We start from the raw sequence: 18,825 nt of genomic DNA, 5'->3' as shown, positions 1-18,825 counted from the left end.
AACAGACAGTACTCACCATGCCGTGGTTGAGCCACTGGGGTATGAAGTTGTCCAGGAGTCTGGGGTACACCAGGTCTCTGTCATACAAGTATAGGGCCCAGAACATGGTCACCACAAACTGCAGAGAGACAAGGGCAAAGCGACATAGTGAGGACATAGGAGACCTAGCGAGGACATAGGAGACATAGTGAGGACATGGGAGACCTAGTGAGGATATAGGAAACATAGCGAGGACATAGGAGACATAGCGAGGACATAGGATTCATAGTGAGGATATAGGATTCAAGGTGAGGATATAGGCTATATAGTGAGGACGTAGGAGACATAGTGAGGACATAGAGAGACGTAGTAAGGACATAGAGTGACATAGTGAGGACAAAGAGAGTAGAGACAGTGATGACATCAGTTACATGAAAAGAAGATTAATTATCAAACAATAATGAATCACAAAGATAAACAAACAGATAATCCACATAGAGAAGATAAAATGTTTATGTAAGACAGCAATAGAGCTTACATTTCTCAGAAAACCCATTCATCAAAAAGTCATGTTTAGGATTAATTCAAAGTTAGATTTCACTGCACTTCAAGTAAGCATATTGGTTGATGTGGAAATACTATGATTGAATATTGAAACAATGCGGGGCGAGTCTATAAATATGTGACACACATACCATTACACACCCAAACGTACAGCACCCTGAGCCATGTCATGGCTCACACCATCCAGCTAGGCACTGTCATACAGTATATCACCCTATATCCCAGTGGGCAAAACCTGGTTGAAAAGATGTCAAATTTCTTATATTTTAAGAAAACTTATTCTGGTCGCAAACTGGTTGAAAAAAAATAAGGTAATTTTTACTGACCACCATGACAAGTGGATCATAATTGTGACCACTATATGATGGGCTATATTACAGTGCCTTCAGGAAGTATTCACACCCCTTGACTTTTTTTGTTGTGTTACAGCCTGAATTTTTATGTTGTGTCAATGACTTACACACAATACCCCATAATGTCAAAGTGGAATTATGGTAAATAAAAAATTTAACAAGGAAAGCTGAAATGTATTGAGTCAATAATTATTCAACCCCTTTGTTATGGCAAGCCTAAATAAGTTCAGGAGTACACAGCTTCTTAACAAGTCACATAATATATCATCTCTGTAGCCCACACATACAATTATCTATAAATTAAGCCGAGCAGTGAATTTCAAACACAGATTCTACCACAAAGACCAGGGAGGTTTTCCAATGCTTCACAAAGACGGGCACCTATTGGAAGATGGATAAAAAAAGCATGGTGGTTATTAATTACACTTTGGATGGTGTATCAATACACCCAGTCACTACAAAGATACGGCGTCCTTCCTAACTCAGAGGAAGGAGAGGAAGGAAACTGCTCAGGGATTTCACCATGAGGCCAATGGTGACATTAAAACAGTCAGTTTTCTCCTATCACAGCCATTAAACTCTGAGTATGAATCAACAACATTGTAAGTTACTTCACAATACTAACCTAAATGACAGAGTGAACAGAAGAAAGCCTGTATAGAATGAACATATTCATTATGTCTGTAATATTCAATGTTTGTAATAAGGCACTGAAGTAAAGCTGCAAAAAATGTGGCAAAGAAATACATTTTATGTCCTGAATACAAAGCGTTACGTTTGTGGCAAATCACATCACTGAGTACCACTCTTCATATTTTCAAGCCTGGTGGTGGCTGCATCATGTTATGGGTATGCTTGTCATCGGCAAAGACGAGACGAGATATTCTTAGTACAGGCAAAATCCTAGAGGAAAACCTGGTTCAGTCTGCTTTCCAACAGACACGGAGAGACAAATTCACCTTTCAGCAGGACAATAACCTAAAACACAAAGCCAAATATACACGGGAGTTGCTTACCAAGATGACATTGAATGTTCCTGAGTGGCCTAGTTGCAGTTTTGACATAAATCGTTTTGAATCTATGGCAACTTGACAGAGCTTGAAGAAAATAATGTGCAAACATTGTACAATCCAGATGTGCAAAGCTCTTGGACTTACCCAGGGGTGTGAATACTTATGTAAATTAGGTATTTTTGTATTTAATTTTCAATCAATTTGCAAACATTTCTATCAACATGTTTTCACTTTGTCATTAACAGGGTATTGTGCATAGATAAGTGAGGATTTGAACAAAATGTAGAAAAGTCAAGAGGTATGAATACTTTCTGAAGGCACTGTATATACTGGTCATAGTTAAGACATCCTAACCTGAATGACCACCTGATTACAGCTTATTACCTACTGTAAAACATATTGCAGAGGATGAAGTTTGATATTGAATACATGGTTCATTACATTTCTATGGGTTTCTATAGGCACCAATTCATGTTTCAATATGCAACATATTCTTACATTTAAAATATATCAAGCAATGGCAAAAATGAATATACATCAAAACATTTTGCACATCTGCATACAGTAATTGTTTCATAATTCACCCACAGACATTACATGCATAGAAAGACTGGGACACAGTATATAAAGGCTCATTGTTTTTATTTTATTCACAATTAATAAGGAGTGGTGTGATGGGGTAGATCCTCATGGACCTCTGAGCACAGAAGACGATCTGGAGCGTAGTGGCCGCCTTGAAGAGTCGTGTGATGTGTCAGATCTGCAATGAACAGAATCAGTGCATCACAAGTTTATCAATTTGAGATTTTAAAGAAAACTAGAAAATAACATTCCTGAAGAAACTTTGGACTCAGTTGACTAAATGTATTTCCATGGTACGACATTTGTGGCAGTTATAGATTAGAGGGGTCTTCAAAAAAGAGCAACTTGTACAAAACATTAGGAACATCTGCTCTTTCCATGACATAGCCTGACCAGATGAATCCATCTGAAAGCAATGATCCCTTATTGATAACACCTGTTAAATCCACTTCAATCAGTGTAGATGAAGGGGAGGAGACAGATTAAAGGAGGATGTTTAAGCCTTGAGACAATTGAGAAATGGATTGTGCATGTGTGCTATTCAGAAGGTGAATGGGCAAGACAAAAGATTGAAGTGCCTCTGAATGTGATGTAAAGTTGTGATGCACTGACTATAAAGGGAAGCACAGCCCAGTGACACAAGCCAACCAGACAGGCTAAACTATGATAGCACCAGCTGTTCCAGAAGACTGTGTGATCACGTCCTCCACAGCCGATGTGAGTAATACCTTTAAATTGGTCAACATTCACAAGGCCAGACGGATTACCAGGATGTGTACTCCGAGCATGTGCTGACCAACTGGCAAGTGTCTTCACTGACATTTTCAACTTCTCCCTGTCCCAGTCTGTAATACCAACATGTTTTAAGCAGACCACAATAGTGCCTGTGCCCAAGAACACTAAGGTAACCTGCCTAAATGACTACCGACCTGTAGCTCTTACGTCTGTAGCCATGAAGTGCTTTGAAAGGCTGGTCATGGCTCACATCAACACCACTATCCCAGAAACCCTAGACCCACTCCAATTTGCATACCGCGCCAACAAATCCTCAGATGATGCAATCTCTATTGCACTCCACAGAGTGCCCTTTCCCACATGGACAAAAGGAACACCTATGTGAGAATGCTATTAATTGACTATAGCTCAGCATTCAATACCATAGTTCCCTCAAAGCTCATCAATAAACTAAGGACCCTGGGACTAAACACCTCCCTCTGCAACTGGATCTTAGACTTCCTGATGATTTGGCATGGGTCCTCAGATCCTCAAAAGGTTCTACAGCTGCACCATCGAGAGCATCCTGACTAGTTGCATCACTGCCTGGTATGGAAACTGCTTGGCCTCTGACTGCATGGCACTACAGAGGGTAGTGCGAACGGCCCAGTACATCACTGGGGCCAAGCTTCCTGCCATCCAGGACCTCTATATCAGGCGGTATCAGAGGAAGGCCCTAAAAACAGCCAAAGACTCCAGCCACCCTAGTCATAGACAGTTCTCTCTGCTACCGCACGGCAAGCGGTACCGGAGCGCCAAGTCTATGTTCCAAGAGGCTTCTAAACAGCTTCTACTCCCAAGCCATAAGACTCCTGAACACCTAATCAAATGGCTACCCAGACTATTTGCATTGCTGCTACTCTCTGTTGTTATCATCTATGCATAGTCACTTTAATAACTCTACCTACATGTACATATTACCTCAACTAACCGGGGCCCCACAGGGGGTGCAACTCAATATATGGGAAGATGTTCCTAATATTTTGTATAATCATTGTACATACTTTGTGTCCTCCTCCACCACGACAGTCAGGGGCACATTTTAGGACTTTCCAGAGGGCCTGTAACACAACCTCCTGAAAAGATAAGAAAATAAATGAACGATTTGGCATAATGTGGGCATGCAGGATATGAAAGAACAGTAATACTATCTTCAACAGTCAGAATGACAAAAAATGTTTCATTAACATTGGTTTCCATCCAACCTTTTTATACAAGTAAAGTACAAGTTGGAAAAAAATACTGTCATTTACATTCTGTAAGTATTCACACCCCTGAGTCAATACTTTGTAGAAGCACCTTTTGTAGCGATTACAGATGTGAGTCTTTCTGGGTATGTCTGTAAGAGATTTCCACACCTGGATTGTGAAACATTTGCCCATTATTCTTTTCAAAATTCTTCAAGCTCTGTCAAATTTGGTTGTTGATCATTACTATACAACCATTTTAAGGTCTTGCCACAGATTTTCAAGTAGATTTAACTGAAAATTGTAACTCGGACACATTCACTGTCTTCTTGGTAAGCAACTCCATTGTAGATTTGGCCTTGTGATTTATGTTATTGTTCTGCTGAAAGGCAAATTCATTCATCTCCCAGTGTCTGGTGGAAAGCAGACTGAACCAGGTTTCCCTCTAGGATGTTTCCTGTGCTTAGCTCCATTCCATAAATGTTTTTATCCTGAAAAACTCCCCAGTCCTTAACGATTACGAGCATACCCAAAACATGAAGCGGTCACCACTATGCTTGAAAATATGAAGAATGGTAATCAGTAATGTGTTGTATTTGCCCCAAACATAACTCTTGTATTCAGGACAAAAAGTTAATTGCTTTGCCAAATTTTTTGAAGTATTACTTTAGTGACTTATTGCAATCAGGATGCAAGTTTTGGAATATTTTTTATTCTGTACAGGCTTCCTTCTTTTCACTCTGTAATTTAGGTTAGTATTATGGAGTAACTACATTGTTGTTCCATCCTCAGTTTTCTCCTATCACAGCCATTAAACTCTAACTGTCATGGTGAAATCCCTGAGTGGTTTCCTTCCTTTCCGACAACTTGAGTTAGGAAGGATGCCTGTATCTTTGTAGTGCCTGGGTGTATATATACACCATCCAAAGTGTAATTAATAACTTCACCATGCTCAAAGGGATATTCATTTTTTTTTACCCATCTACCAATAGGTGCAATTCTTTGCAAGGCATTGGAGAACTTCCCTGGTCTCTGGCTAAATCTGTATTTGAAATTCACTGCTCTATTGAGGGACCTTACAGATAATTATGTGTGTGAGGTACAGAGGTGAGGTAGTCATTCAAAAATAATTTTAAACACTATTTTCTGCACACAGTGAATCCATGCAACATATTATTCAACTTGCTAAGCACATTTTTACTCCTGAACTCATATAGGCTTGCTATATCAAAGGGGTTGAATACTTATTGACTTAAGACATTTCAGCTTTTCATTGGTAAAACTTTTGAAAAACAAAATTCTACTTTGACATTATGGGGTGTAGTGTTTGTAGGCCAGTGCAAAAACTACATCTACATTTAATCCATTTTAAATTTAGGCTGTAACAACAAAATGTGGAAAAAGTCAAGGGGTGTGAATACTTTCTGAAGGCACTGTAGGTAGCCTGCCCACATTGTATCTGCCAGCTCTTGGCTTGAGTGCACATGCCAAGACTAAAGTGGGTACATTCACAATATAACAACATTTGTTGTGACAAAACCATCAGTAGAGTTGAAAATGCAACGGAAACCCATTTAACTTGTATTTCTTATTCGGTACAAGGGAATTTAACCACAAAAGTTATGTTTACTACGTCATCACGCACAGCCATTCATCACCAAAAAGTCAATTTGATGGAAACTCAACTCTGTTTGGAAAATGTGCATATTGTTTTTATGTGTATTTGCGAATATTCACATGAAAATCTGATGTAAATCTAGCTGTTGTTTATGTCAAATGTCTCAACTGTTCATATTTACTTACCGACTACAATGAAGAGCACACACTAGTGGTAGTAAAGGCATGCTTGCTCCTCTGGCCCTTATATTGAAGTGGGACATTAATTCATTGGTCATCAATCTGAAACATTTTAAGAAAAAGGATTGAAAAATGTAACAGTAGTTGGATAATATCTCTAAATGTTTTAAGAATGAGCAAGAGAGAAATGGTAGAAACTTTACATGACTCACCAAGGGAGGTAGGTATCTCTTGAATCAGAACAACGGTTTTGCACCTGAAAAAAAAAGTGAGTTAAAATAGGATTTTATATGCTTTACAAACTTCTATTATTAGAAGTGGTGCTATTCCAATTTGATCTACTGACAGCAATTTGGATCTACTTACTCAGGCAATCATGGGCAGCTGAATAGCATGTCTCTTGGGGAATCCAGTCTCAGTGATTTAATGAAAAAATGTTAACGGTCATCAGCATAGCTAGTACAAACCTAGCTCTTACAAAGCTGATTAGTAGGAATCAATCAACACATTGAATATCAGAGTATCAAATAGACAAAAACAACATTTTCCACACAAAACTGTCAATGACTATGGATTTAAAGACGGGTTGGTCTGCTCTCTCCTATCCCTGGGATGTAGTAGAATAGGTCACTGGTAACTGAGTGTGTGGCCAAGCACTGGTGTAGAAGCCGTGCATCACGTCATTGACATGTTTCAGGAACTTTAAAGACAGAGACAAATCATGATTAACCATTGCCTAAGGTCTTCACTAAGTTAGCCTAGCAAGTACATTGACTATGTTGCCCCTCAGCAATCTGGCAGTCAGGCAGACAGATGGAGAGCGAGAGATAGGCTATTTAAAATGTCTTCGTCAGCAGGCTGGGTAACTTCTGTACTTCTTTCCTTTGTTACCACCTGTACTCTTCCATCCAAGCTGGACCTCACTGGGAGCAGATGTTAATCCAATGTCTATCTCACGCTGGTTCAACGTAATTTCATTTCAAAGATGTGGAAACAACATTGATTCAACTAGTGTGTGCCCAGTGGGAAGATTACTGCAAAAAAAAAGAGAATCAAGAATTGAAAAAGGCAGTTGACAGGTGCAACATGTGAATGAGTGTTGAGGGGGAGCAGGTATAGAAAAATGTATTTTTGTGTATTTTGTATTTGACAAGACGATACAAGGGTCTCTGATGAATCAATATTTTTTTAAATCCATATGGGGGGGGTACACATTTCAAGAATTAGACTAGCTTGCAATGTCTCACACACACAATCAATGTTTCTTATATGTGTACTCATCAACTCTCTCTCTCTCTCTCACAGAGAACACACATACACGTACATTCACTGTCATTAACTAAACATTTATCAAAATGAAAACTTACCATGTCAACGGAGGGTTAGCCAGAGAGATAACGTTAGTTAGCTAAAGTTAGCTCTTAGACGTTCTTTTCCCCAACAAACCACCGCTTTACTTACAGCAGTAAAACAAGAATGCCGGAGAACAGGGACTACCACTTAGCAGTCAAATATATATATTTTTGGTGTACATTGAGAAACTGGCATTCTTTTCCAGCTGTGTTGTTGTGTAGCCTGCCCGGCACTCTGTCCCAACGGCCTTATGGAATGTTGATTGCTGAAGCAAGCAGGCTGCCTGCTGCACGGAGAGATCTATTGCTGCACATGAAGCACAGATTCCAATCCAAGTTTCAGCTGGAATTGATATGCCTACCTCCTTATTTAGCCACTGAAATTAAAATACAATTACTGCCTGCATTATGTTAATTGTTTAAAAGCTTTAAGGGAAAATATTATAATCATATTTTCAGGATCAAATTCAGGTGCAATCATGTTTGACTAATTAGTGATTAAAATAAATGCGATAAAAATAGGATTTTGTCAATCCTGGTAAATTGTAGTAGGATATTGAAAATAATAGGCCTGTGTATTATTTGTTAAATTCAGATCTTTTTTTGTTAGTCATAATAGAACATCAAAATGGCATACAGTGGAACAGAAGAACATGTGCAGCACAATAAACAGTGCAATTAGCTAACACAGACAAAAATGACCATAGAAGCCAACACACACAGCAAGTTAGCAGATAATTTTTGTAAAGTTATTATTGTGCATGTATATCTTATATGCTGGTAACCTAGAAACAATGTTATGGAAAGGAATGAGCACTTTTTAATTGGGTGGACTGTAAAACAAAAGCTGCCATAGCCTTTAATAAAAGCAAAAGCATTTATAGGATTGGATATTCTCTAAATTAGGGACCATCTCTGATAGCTATAGGACCGCAGAGACTGACACAAATTTTATGACCTAGAAAATTCGATGACTTAGAGGTGAAATATATATTTTTTTAAATATTTTTTTATATATTGGTATTTCATCCCTTGCCGAATAAAAACCTTAAATGGCCCTACTCCTGAAAAAGTTCATCGGGCCGGATAAACTGAAATGGGCTCGGCTCGAGTACCATTAGCCGGAGCCCAGAGTAATATGATTCGGCGGGAAAACCTCATCTGTACGAAGTCCCCCAAGTCCATGTCGAGTCCTTCAAGTCTCAAATGGAATAGGCACAAGCCCAACGTGTTGACTGGGTCCAGTATGCCATGAGACCTTAACCCGCTTTGGTGCACTCTGCCAGCTGTCGTTTGCCAAATGTTTTAAGCTGAATCATGCAAACCCTGCTGAAAAAGAACATTTACTCCAATTTCAATCATTTTAATGGTTCTAGTGTCTTATATCCAATGGGTGAATGATCCCAAACACTACAGTATGTACAGTGCATTAAGAAAGTATTCAGACCCCTTGACTTTTCACATTTTGTTACATTAAAGCCTTATTCTAAAATTGATTAAATTAAACACCCCATAAATGACAAAACAGTCATTTTAGACATTTTTGCTAAAATATTTACAAATAAAAAACAGATACCTTATTTATAAAAGTATTCAGACCATTTGCTACTAAACTCAAAATTGAGCTCAGGTACATCCTGTTTCCATTGATTATCCTTGAGAAGTTTCTACAACTTACATGGAGTCCACCTGTGGTTAATTCAATTGATTGGACATGATTTGGAAAGCCACAAACTTGTCTATATAAGGTCCCACAGTTGACAGTGCATGTCAGAGCAAAAACCAAGCCATGAGGTCGAAGGAATTGTCCATAGAGCTCCGAGACATGATTGTGTCGAGGCACAGATCTGGGGAAGGGTACCAAAAAATGTTTGCTGCATTGAAGGTCCCCAAGAACACAGTGGCCTCCATCATTCTTAAATAGAATATGTTTGGAACCACCAAGACTCTTCCTAGAGCTGGCCGCCCGGCCAAACTGAGTAATCGGGGAGAAGGGCCTTGGTCAGGGAGGTGACCAAGAGCCTGATGGTGAATCTGACAGAGTTCCAGAGTTCTTCCGTGGAGATGAACCTTCCAGAAGGACAACCATCTCTGCAGTACTCCACCAATTAGGCATTTATTGTAGTGTGGCCAGACAGAAGCCACTCCTTAGTTAAAGGCACATGACTACCCGCTTGGAGTTTGCCAAAAGGCACCTAAATACTCTCAGACCATGAGAAACAAGATTCTCCGGTCTGATGAAACCAAGTTTGAACTCTTTGGCCTGAATACCAAGCGTCACGTCTGGAAGAAACCTGGCACAATCCCTTCGGTGAAGCATGGTGGTGGTAGCGTCATGCTGTGGGGATGTTTTGCAGCAGCAGGGAGAATAGTCAGGATTGCGGGAAAGATGAACGGAGCAAAGTACAGAGAGATCCTTGATGAAAACCTGCTCCAGAGCACTCAGGTCCTCAGACTGTGGCTAAGGTTCACCTTCCAACAGGACAGCAACCCCTTGCTCACACCCAAGGCAATGCAGGAGTGGCTTTGAGACAAGTCTCTTAATGTCCTTGAGTGGCCCAGCCAGAGCCCGGACTTGAACCCTGTCGAACATCTGGAGAGACCTGGAGAGAAATGGATCTGGAGAGAAATGGCTGTGCAGCAATGCTACCCATCCAACCTGACAGAGCTTGAGAGGATCAGAGCTTGAGAGGATCTGCAGAGAAGAATGGGAGAAACTCTCCAAATACAGGTGTGCCAAGCATCATACCCAAGAAGACTTGAGGTTGTAATCGCGGCCAAAGGTATTTCAACAGAGTACTGAGTAAAGGGTCTGAATATTTATGTAAATGTGATATTTCTGGGGGGGGTATACATTTTGCTAAAATTTGTAAAAAGTTTTAGCTTTTCCATTATGTGTAGATTGATGAGGGGAAACAATGTAATCCATTTTAGAATAAGGCTGTAACGTAACAAAATGCTGAAAGGGTCTGGGGTCTGAATACTTTCCGAATGCACTGTGCATATTTATATATATTGGTGTCTATTAATTGAGTAGCATTAAGATAACTGATCAGTTGTTCAATCAGATTTGAATGAAAAAACATATTTCAACCAAAATAAGATTTATTTTTCATGACGTCAAAAAGACATCATGGAAAAGAGGTCTTAATCTGGTTGTGATCGAGTTATAGACGTCCCGACCAGATTTCAACCAGAAAAATACGTCTTTATCAGGTCGTATGCCCACTTGGATGTATATCACAGAGAGCCAGAGAAGCTTTTGGTCCAGGGGGTCAAATAACCATGAATGTTTACATGCTGCCCATGTTATCCCAAGATAATATAGGTCAAGCTATCCACAAAAGAGATATGCATAATAGCTATGAGTGTAATACAAATACAAATCTAAGTACATTATATTTTCAGTCAAATACAGTATGTTCATAATTTGACAGGCAATGTAATGGTCTATTGGGGTTTTCCAGACCATTTTCCGCCCTTGTTTTATGCCCTCTGGACACGCCATTCACCTCAGGTCATCATATACCCAGGAAATCCACTGGTTCTGTGGCCTGGCTCTTCTCTTGTCTCTCCCTGAGGTTTCCTGCTTGGCCTGGCCTGGGTTGAGCTTGACCCTGTTGCCCCCACAGTCTGCCCCTCTAAGGACCAGTGCTGGAGCATAAAGATGTCAGCCTCTGACCTGAGCACTAGCTATCTCCTTCATCCAGGTTGCCTGGCACTCTCCGACTAACACCGAGGCGAGCTAGCAATAAAGCCTGCCATGCCGGGTGAGGCGAAGCGAAGCGAAGCGACAGTTCTGGGGCTAATGTTTTAATATCAGCATACCATAATTAATCCCTAAGAGGTGACTTCTTCGCCGCTCCTTGTCTCTTATCCCGACGCTTCTCCACCAGCCCTGTATGCCTCCTGTAAGAAGGACAGCAGTAAGCTTGTGAGGAGATCAAATGCACAGCAAAAACAAGCATGTTACTGTCGAGTGTACAGGCTTTGAAAAGGGGCATTTGAAGTTCCAGCTCTGTGGAGTGGAGCAGCTTCCTCGATGAAAGAATTCCAGTGCTGCCTGTAATCCTTCTGATCCAGACAGTTGTAACTGCTCCCGACCCTACCAAACTACCCAACCTATTTGCATTAATCGACCTCGATTAGGGATTTGACAGAATCCTGTTTTGCTTTGTACTCACATTATTTAGCTGGATCTACGATTTCCCGTAAGTCTCTTGCCACTGTGGCCAAATAAACAGGCTGCACTACAAGGCCACAGCAAGCAGGCAGGCCTGCTGAATGGAGAGCATTGACTCTGAGGGAGCAGCTTATTACAGACCCTCGAAAGTGAGAAACAGAATTTCTTATTTCCTCTCCGAGGTGCAGAGTGTGAGTAAATGGATTCAGTCTGACACAGGTAGTTTATTTAGACATTTCACATTTCCACACCCTCAGCCTTTTTAGCTGCATGGGCTCCATGTCGTCGGGTCCGTAGGGAAACCACACCTGGCCCCGTAAGGGGCCTCTAGGCCTGTCCAGGAGCCAAACCATCCACAGCCCAGCCGAGGGGGATGGAATTACCTGGTCTGCCATCTGCGCCTCAGATGGATGCATGTGAAACGTCCCCGCTATTGTGCCCTGATGGCACACACTCCTCTTTCATCATCATGTGGAGAGGTGGGAAGAATGGAGGGGTGCGCTCGACCCTGCCAGGGATACATTCACACCTGGCCAATGCAGGGAGAATACACACACACACACACACAAACCAGAGCAGCATGCAGACTACAGATACACACATATTACCATTATCCAGCATCAACGCTAATGAGAGCTCATTTCCCGGCATTAGCTGCGGTGCACATGACATCCATTGTGTGGTGTGTAAACTGAACTGTGTGGCTAACTCTCAGACAGGGACTGGTGCCAAGTGGCTCATCATACACTGCACTGCTCTGTGACGGTGACGATAAAAGGGCTCTTCAGCTGTCCCCATAGGTGAACCCTATGAAGAACCCTTTTTGGTTCCAGGTATAACCCTTTACACAGAGGTACGTGTTTTTTCTAAGAGTGTAGCAACTGGTCCCTAGTTTCTAGGAGGATATCTAAGGAGCAGCGCGTCGTCTCGCTCTCTCCGCTCTGCTGCTCTGATGACTCATGTCTTACAGCCTACCTACGCAGAAGAACACAGGTCACAGCACACACCACATGATCTCTGGTAAGCAGGGCCTGTCATGTATATAACATGCATGTCCCTATTTCAGTATACAATGCCTTCGGAAAGTATTCAAACCCCTTGACTTTCTCCACATTTTGTCACGTTACAGCCTTATTCTAAAATCAATTACAAATGTTCCTCATCAATCTACACACAATATCCCATAATTACAAAGTGAATAGAGGTTTAGACATTTTTGCAAATGTATTAAAATAAAAAACAGATACCTTATTAATATTAGTATTCAGACCCTTTTCTATGAAACTCGAAATTGAGCTCAGGTGCATTCTGTTTCCATTCATCATCCTTCAGATGTTTCAACAACTTGCATGGAGTCCACCTGTGGTAAATTCAATTGATTGGACATGATTTGGAGAGGCACAAGCTTGTCTATGTAAGGTCCCACAGTTGACAGTGCATGTCAGAGCAAACACCAAACCATGAGGTCAAAGGAATTGTCTGTAGAGCTTCAAGACAGCATTGTGTCGAGGCACAGATCTGGGAAAGGGTACCAAAAAACAGCTGCTGCATTGTAGGTCCCCAAAAACACAGTGGTCTCCATCATTCTTAAAGAAGAAGTTTGGAACCACCAAGACTTTTCCTAGAGCTGGCCGCCTGGCCAAACTGAGCAATCGGGAGAGAAAAGCCTTTGTCAGGGAGGTGAACAAGAACCCGATGGTAAATCTGAGCTCTAGAGTTCTCTTGTGGAGATGGATGAACCTTCCAGAAGGACAACCATCTCTGCAGTACTCCACCAATCAGGCCTTTATTGTAGTGTGGCCAGACAGAAGCCACTCCTTAGTTAAAGGCACACGACTACCCGCTTGGAGTTTGCCAAAAGGCACCTAAAGACTCTCAGACCATGAGAAACAAGATTCTCTGGTCTGATGAAATCAAAGATGAACGGAGCAAAGTACAGAGAGATCCTTGATGAAAATCTGCTTCAGAGCGCTCAGGACCTCAGACTGGGGCTAAGGTTCACCTTCCAACAGGACAACAACCCTAAGCACACAGCCAAGGCAACGCAGGAGTGGCTTCGGGACAAGTCTCTTAATGTCCTTGAGTGGCCCAGCCAGAACCCGGACTTGAACCCTATCGAACATCTCTGGAGAGACCTGAAAATAGCTGTGCAGCAACGCTCCACATCCAACCTGACAGAGCTTGAGAAGATCTGCAGAGAACAATGGAAGAAAATCCTCAAGTACAGGTGTGCCAAGCTTGTAGCGTCATACCCAAGAAGACTCAAGGCTTCAACAAAGTACTGAGTAAAGGGTCTGAATACTTATGTACATTTTGTATTTAATTTTTTTCTTATTTATATTTCAGCAAAAATGTCTAAACCTGTTTTTTGCTTTGTCGTTATGGGGTAGTGTGTGTAGATTGATGAGGGGGGGAAACAATTGAATCCATTTTAGAATAAGGCTGTAACGTAACAAAATGTGGAAACAGTCAAGAGGTCTGAATACTTTCCGAAGGCACTGTAGGTCATGGTAAAAAATAGATATCATGATGATGACACGACATGCAATGTTCTTCCTTATTACACAGTTACTAAGCCAAAGTTAGTACAAATTAATTTATTTCCCTCTCTTTTGGCTTGAGGCCTGGAAGAAAAACTGTATACTAGCAACCAGTACCTTTCCACTATAATTCAAATATTTACCCAGTACTTTATAAATTCACATCCCTGTATGAACCCCTCAGCACCTGCTGCCTGGGCATCCTGGCCCCTCACCACCACCACCTCACTATATAAAACTAAAACATCACCTCTCCCTGCTAACAGGAAAAGAGGCAGTAGCAAAGAACCAATTTAAATATTTTCCGAGTAATTATCAGATGGCCATCACGGACACAAGGGCATATAAAAGTAAGACAAACATGCAGTGTTTCCTTTTTCTCCCAGGGCTCAGCCCTCTGGTCCCGCTACTCGCTGCCCGTTGCCTCCAAGGCCACGGCATGACACCCAGCCAGATAGATGACTTGGCATTTGCAAAGCAAATTGGCCGTGCTGCATCCAAGACAATGTGTGTCGGTGTCCCTACTAGGCTTATGCAAAGGCCCTCCCAGAGGACAGTGCAGTCCAGGATAGGCCACAGGCAGCGGTATGCAGCAGGGAAAGAATGCTGACAGTGTCCACTAGCTAGGGGACTTTTCCTTTACACCAGCCTTGCTGTTTCACCTGCGAGGTCTGAGACAACCCTAGATTTGGCTGACCTACATATAGACTAAAGACTAGCATTTGTCTGGCGAGGTAGGAGGAAAACAGACACTTGTTTATAGGTTATTAGGTCTGGAGCTGTTGAGTTTCGGTTCTATTTCTCATATACAGGTAACTGCCAACATAATGGAAACATTTGAGTAAATGAGGGATACAAAGTATATTGAAATCAGGTGCTTCAACACAGGTGTGGTTCCTGAGTTAATTAAGGAATTAACATCCCATCATGCTTAGGATCATGTATAAAAATGCTGGGCAAGCCATTATTTTGGACATTATTTTGGCTACCATACTATTCCCCCATAGGATGACAATTCCCCCATCCACAGGGCACGAATGGTCAATTAATTGTTTGGTGAGCATGAAAACATTGTAAATCATATGCCATGGCCTTCTCAGTCACCAGATCTCAACCCAATTGAACACTTATGTGAGATTTTGGAGAGGTTCTCCAAATGATGGAATTTCTCGTGGAAGAATGGGGGTGCCGCACTAGGCTGCGGTGCGTTCTGTGTACTGCATGCGTTCGATATTTTCAACTCGTGCATTGTTTTACCGTGCAGTAGTACAAACAGAAGTACTGTACAGTCAGACTCGAACTAGCTAGCTTTTAGCTAGTTGAAAAGCGAAGCATATGTGTCAATTACGGAAAATGCGAGATATGGAATAACCCATCGGCAACCGCCCAACTATATGTAGACCGAACCCTAATCCGAAAATATAGAAAATGCGGTGTAGGCTACAGTCAGACGGCAGAAGGATTTTTTGACAGGGGGTGCAGGATTTTTTTGATTTACAGTGCATTTGGAAAGTATTCAGATCACTTGACTTTTTCTAAATTTTGTTATGTTACAGCTTTATTATTTTTTCCTCCTTTTTTTTCACTGCACAGCTTTTTCCAGGTCTCTCCAGAGATGTTCAAGTCCGGGCTCTGGCTGGGCCACTCAAGGACATTCAGGGACTTGTCCCAAAACCCCTCCTGCGTTTTCTTGGCTGTGTGCTTAGGGTTGTTGTGCTGTTGGAAGGTGAACCTTTGCCCCAGTCTGAGGTCCTGAGCCCATGGAGCAGGTTTTCATCAAAGATCTAGCTGTACTTTCCTTCGTTCATCTTTCCCTCGATTCTGACTAGTCTCCCAGTCCCTGACGCTTGGCATTTAGGACAAATAGTTCAATCTTGGTTTCATCACACCAGAGAATCTTGTTTCTCATGGTCTGAGAGTCTTTTAGGTGCCTTTTGGCAACCTCAAAGCGGGCTGTCATTTGCCTTTCACTGAGGAGTGGCTACTCTACCATAAAGGCCTGATTGGTGGAGTGCTGCAGAGATGGTTATCCTTCTTTAAGGTTCTCCCACCTCCACAGAGGAACTCTGGAGCTCTGTCAGAGTGACCATCAGGTTCTTGGTTACCTCCCCGATTGCTCAGTTTGGCCGGGCGGCCAGCTCTTGGAAGAGTCTTCAAATTTCTTCCATTTAACACGGATGGAGACCACTATGTTCTTGGGGACCTTCAATGGTGCAGACATTTTTTGGTACCCTGGCCCAGATCTGTGCCTTAACACAATCCTGTCTCGGAGCTCTACGGATAACTCCTTCGACCTCATGGCTTGGTTTTTGCTGTGACATGCACTGTCAACTGTGGGACCTTTATGTATAAAGGTGTGTGCCTTTCCAAATTACGTCCAATCAATTGAAATTACCACAGGTGGACTCCAATAAACTTGTAGAAACATCTCAAGGATGATCAATGGACATGGGATGCACCTGAGCTCAATTTCGAGTCTCATAGCAAAGGGTCTGAATACTTATGTAAATATGGTATTTCTGTTTTTTATTTTTAATACATTTGCAAATAATTCTAAAAATCTATTTTTGCTTAGTCATTGTGAAGTATTGTGTGTAGATTGATGAGGGAAAATAATAATGTAATCTATTTTTTACAAGGCTGTAACAGAACAAGATTTGGAAAAAGGGAAAGGGTCTGAATACTTTCCAAATGCACTGTAGATAGTATATGTTTCTGCTTATAATTTCCGACATTTTAGTATGGCTATTTGTTTGTCAATTTGTTTGTACTGTAATTAGATACATGCAGCTTCTCTTCTGTCATATGTTGTCCTAGAAATGATATAAACCTTTGCTCAACACAATGTCATAAATGTCATAAAGATAGAATGAATGCTTCAATTAAGTTCTGTCAACTCTTCTTCTTTCGCAAAAAAAAAATGCAATAACTCTTAAAAAGAAAAACCTGGAAAGATTTTCTGTGCAAAATTTCCAAATTATATGTTTGACCAGTTGTCTATGGTGCATGTACTATGTAGGTACCTGAGCTGAGTCATACAGGAGACTAGGCATCTACTGTACCACCCCACTACCAGATTAGAGGGGGCAATGTAGCCTGTTTTTTGTCTCCCCACTTTGGTTTTGAAATTACCATCACCCACTAATTAACTATTAATTTTTGCAGATTAAGTGTTTGAGCTAGTAATGTACAGGGGAGTAGTGCTGCCCTCACTTTTTTCAATTTGAGAATACACGGAGCTGATAAAACTATTTCTGGAAAATGAATTATAAATTATATTTAATTACCACTAAAACTCTATGAAAAACGATAGAATGACAAACCAAATAAATATGTATAGCAGCCTAGAGGTGAATGGTGGTTTCTCCCCTGTCTTCTCTCTGGTGGTGGTGAGAATGAGGAAAAACTATAGGCTGTGTGTGTGCACTGCGGAGGCCCGTCGGATTGACCATTTCGGCCAATCAGAAAGTTGAAAAAATTTAAAAAATTCACTGTGTGTCTGCCTTGATGTTCACAAAAGCGGACCCCTCTTGCACAGTGGAACCCGGAACAATATGCGACCACTTGGTTACAGTGGTACCATTCTGCCGAGGACACCCAAACCAGAGTGGCCACTGTAAAGCCGGACCCTGTCTGGAAGTTGCTGTAGCCCTGCTTTGGATCTTTAACCTATATTGACTATTGGCTGAGATGCAGGGCCTGTTCTAGCTTAGTATGTCAGTCAGGAATGTGAATTGTAAATTGGTCCAAGTTGGAGGTAACAATGCATTAAGCTTCTAGTTTATTGAGATGCATGAATACGCCACACCAACATTTTGATTTTATGGCTGTTTCATAATGAATTTCCTGTCTACGTAGTAATGGTTCATGTTCACTACTTGGTCAATTTATTTGATAGCATGTTTAATCTATGCAAATAAATTCTATGAAGTGATAGTTCACCTCTGTTTTATTCTGTAATAGGGTATATTGTAACCATGGGTTTAAGCTAATCAAATCAAAGTTTATTTATGATGCTGTGTGTAAGGTACACAATACAATGAAAATGCCAACACACAATAAAGCTCTAATCGCAAACAGTGTAATGATATTAAGCTATATGTCACGCCCTGGTCGAAATATATTGTGTTTGTCTTTATTTATTTGGTCAGGCCAGGGTGTGATATGGGTTTATTGTGGTGTGTTTTGTCTTGGGGTTTTGTTAGGTATTGGGTGTGTGGTTTAGTGGGGGTATCTAGCATAGTCTATGGCTGTCTAGAGTGGTTCTCAATCAGAGGCAGGTGTTTATCGTTGTCTCTAATTGGGAACCATATTTAGGCAGCCATATTCTCTGAGTATTTCGTGGGTGATTGTTCCTGTCTCTGTGTTTGTGTTCACCAGATAGGCTGTATAGGTTTTCGCGTTCGTTCTTTGTTTTTGTTCGTTATTTCATGTCTAGTTCATTTTATTAAAGAACATGAATAACCACCACGCTGCATTTTGGTCCGCTTCTCCTTCGACA

General features: G+C 41.2%; 1 protein-coding gene across 2 annotated transcripts in view; it reads right to left on the bottom strand.

Annotated features, from left to right (window-relative positions):
* LOC135557609 (androgen-induced gene 1 protein-like) overlaps positions 1–18,825 on the bottom strand; it is a 63,819-nt gene that overhangs the window by 24,595 nt on the left and 20,399 nt on the right. The window contains exons 1-6 of one of the 2 annotated variants that reach the window (XM_064991049.1): positions 6,616–8,252; positions 6,462–6,505; positions 6,256–6,351; positions 4,270–4,341; positions 2,564–2,669; positions 17–118 (exon numbers count right to left, since the gene is read on the bottom strand). In XM_064991049.1, the coding sequence (XP_064847121.1) occupies positions 17–106 (90 nt within the window). In that variant the 5' untranslated portion in view covers positions 107–118; positions 2,564–2,669; positions 4,270–4,341; ... (1 more) ...; positions 6,462–6,505; positions 6,616–8,252. Of the gene's footprint in view, positions 1–16; positions 119–2,563; positions 2,670–4,269; positions 4,342–6,255; positions 6,352–6,461; positions 6,506–6,615; positions 8,253–18,825 lie in introns of those variants that run through there. The other variant, XM_064991048.1, reaches the window with a different exon arrangement.

This window comes from Oncorhynchus masou, chromosome 16 (genome assembly GCF_036934945.1).
Source record: "Oncorhynchus masou masou isolate Uvic2021 chromosome 16, UVic_Omas_1.1, whole genome shotgun sequence".
Lineage (NCBI taxonomy): Eukaryota > Metazoa > Chordata > Actinopteri > Salmoniformes > Salmonidae > Oncorhynchus > Oncorhynchus masou.
Note: the sequence above shows the minus strand (reverse complement) of the source record. Positions and strands in the feature narration are given on the sequence as shown.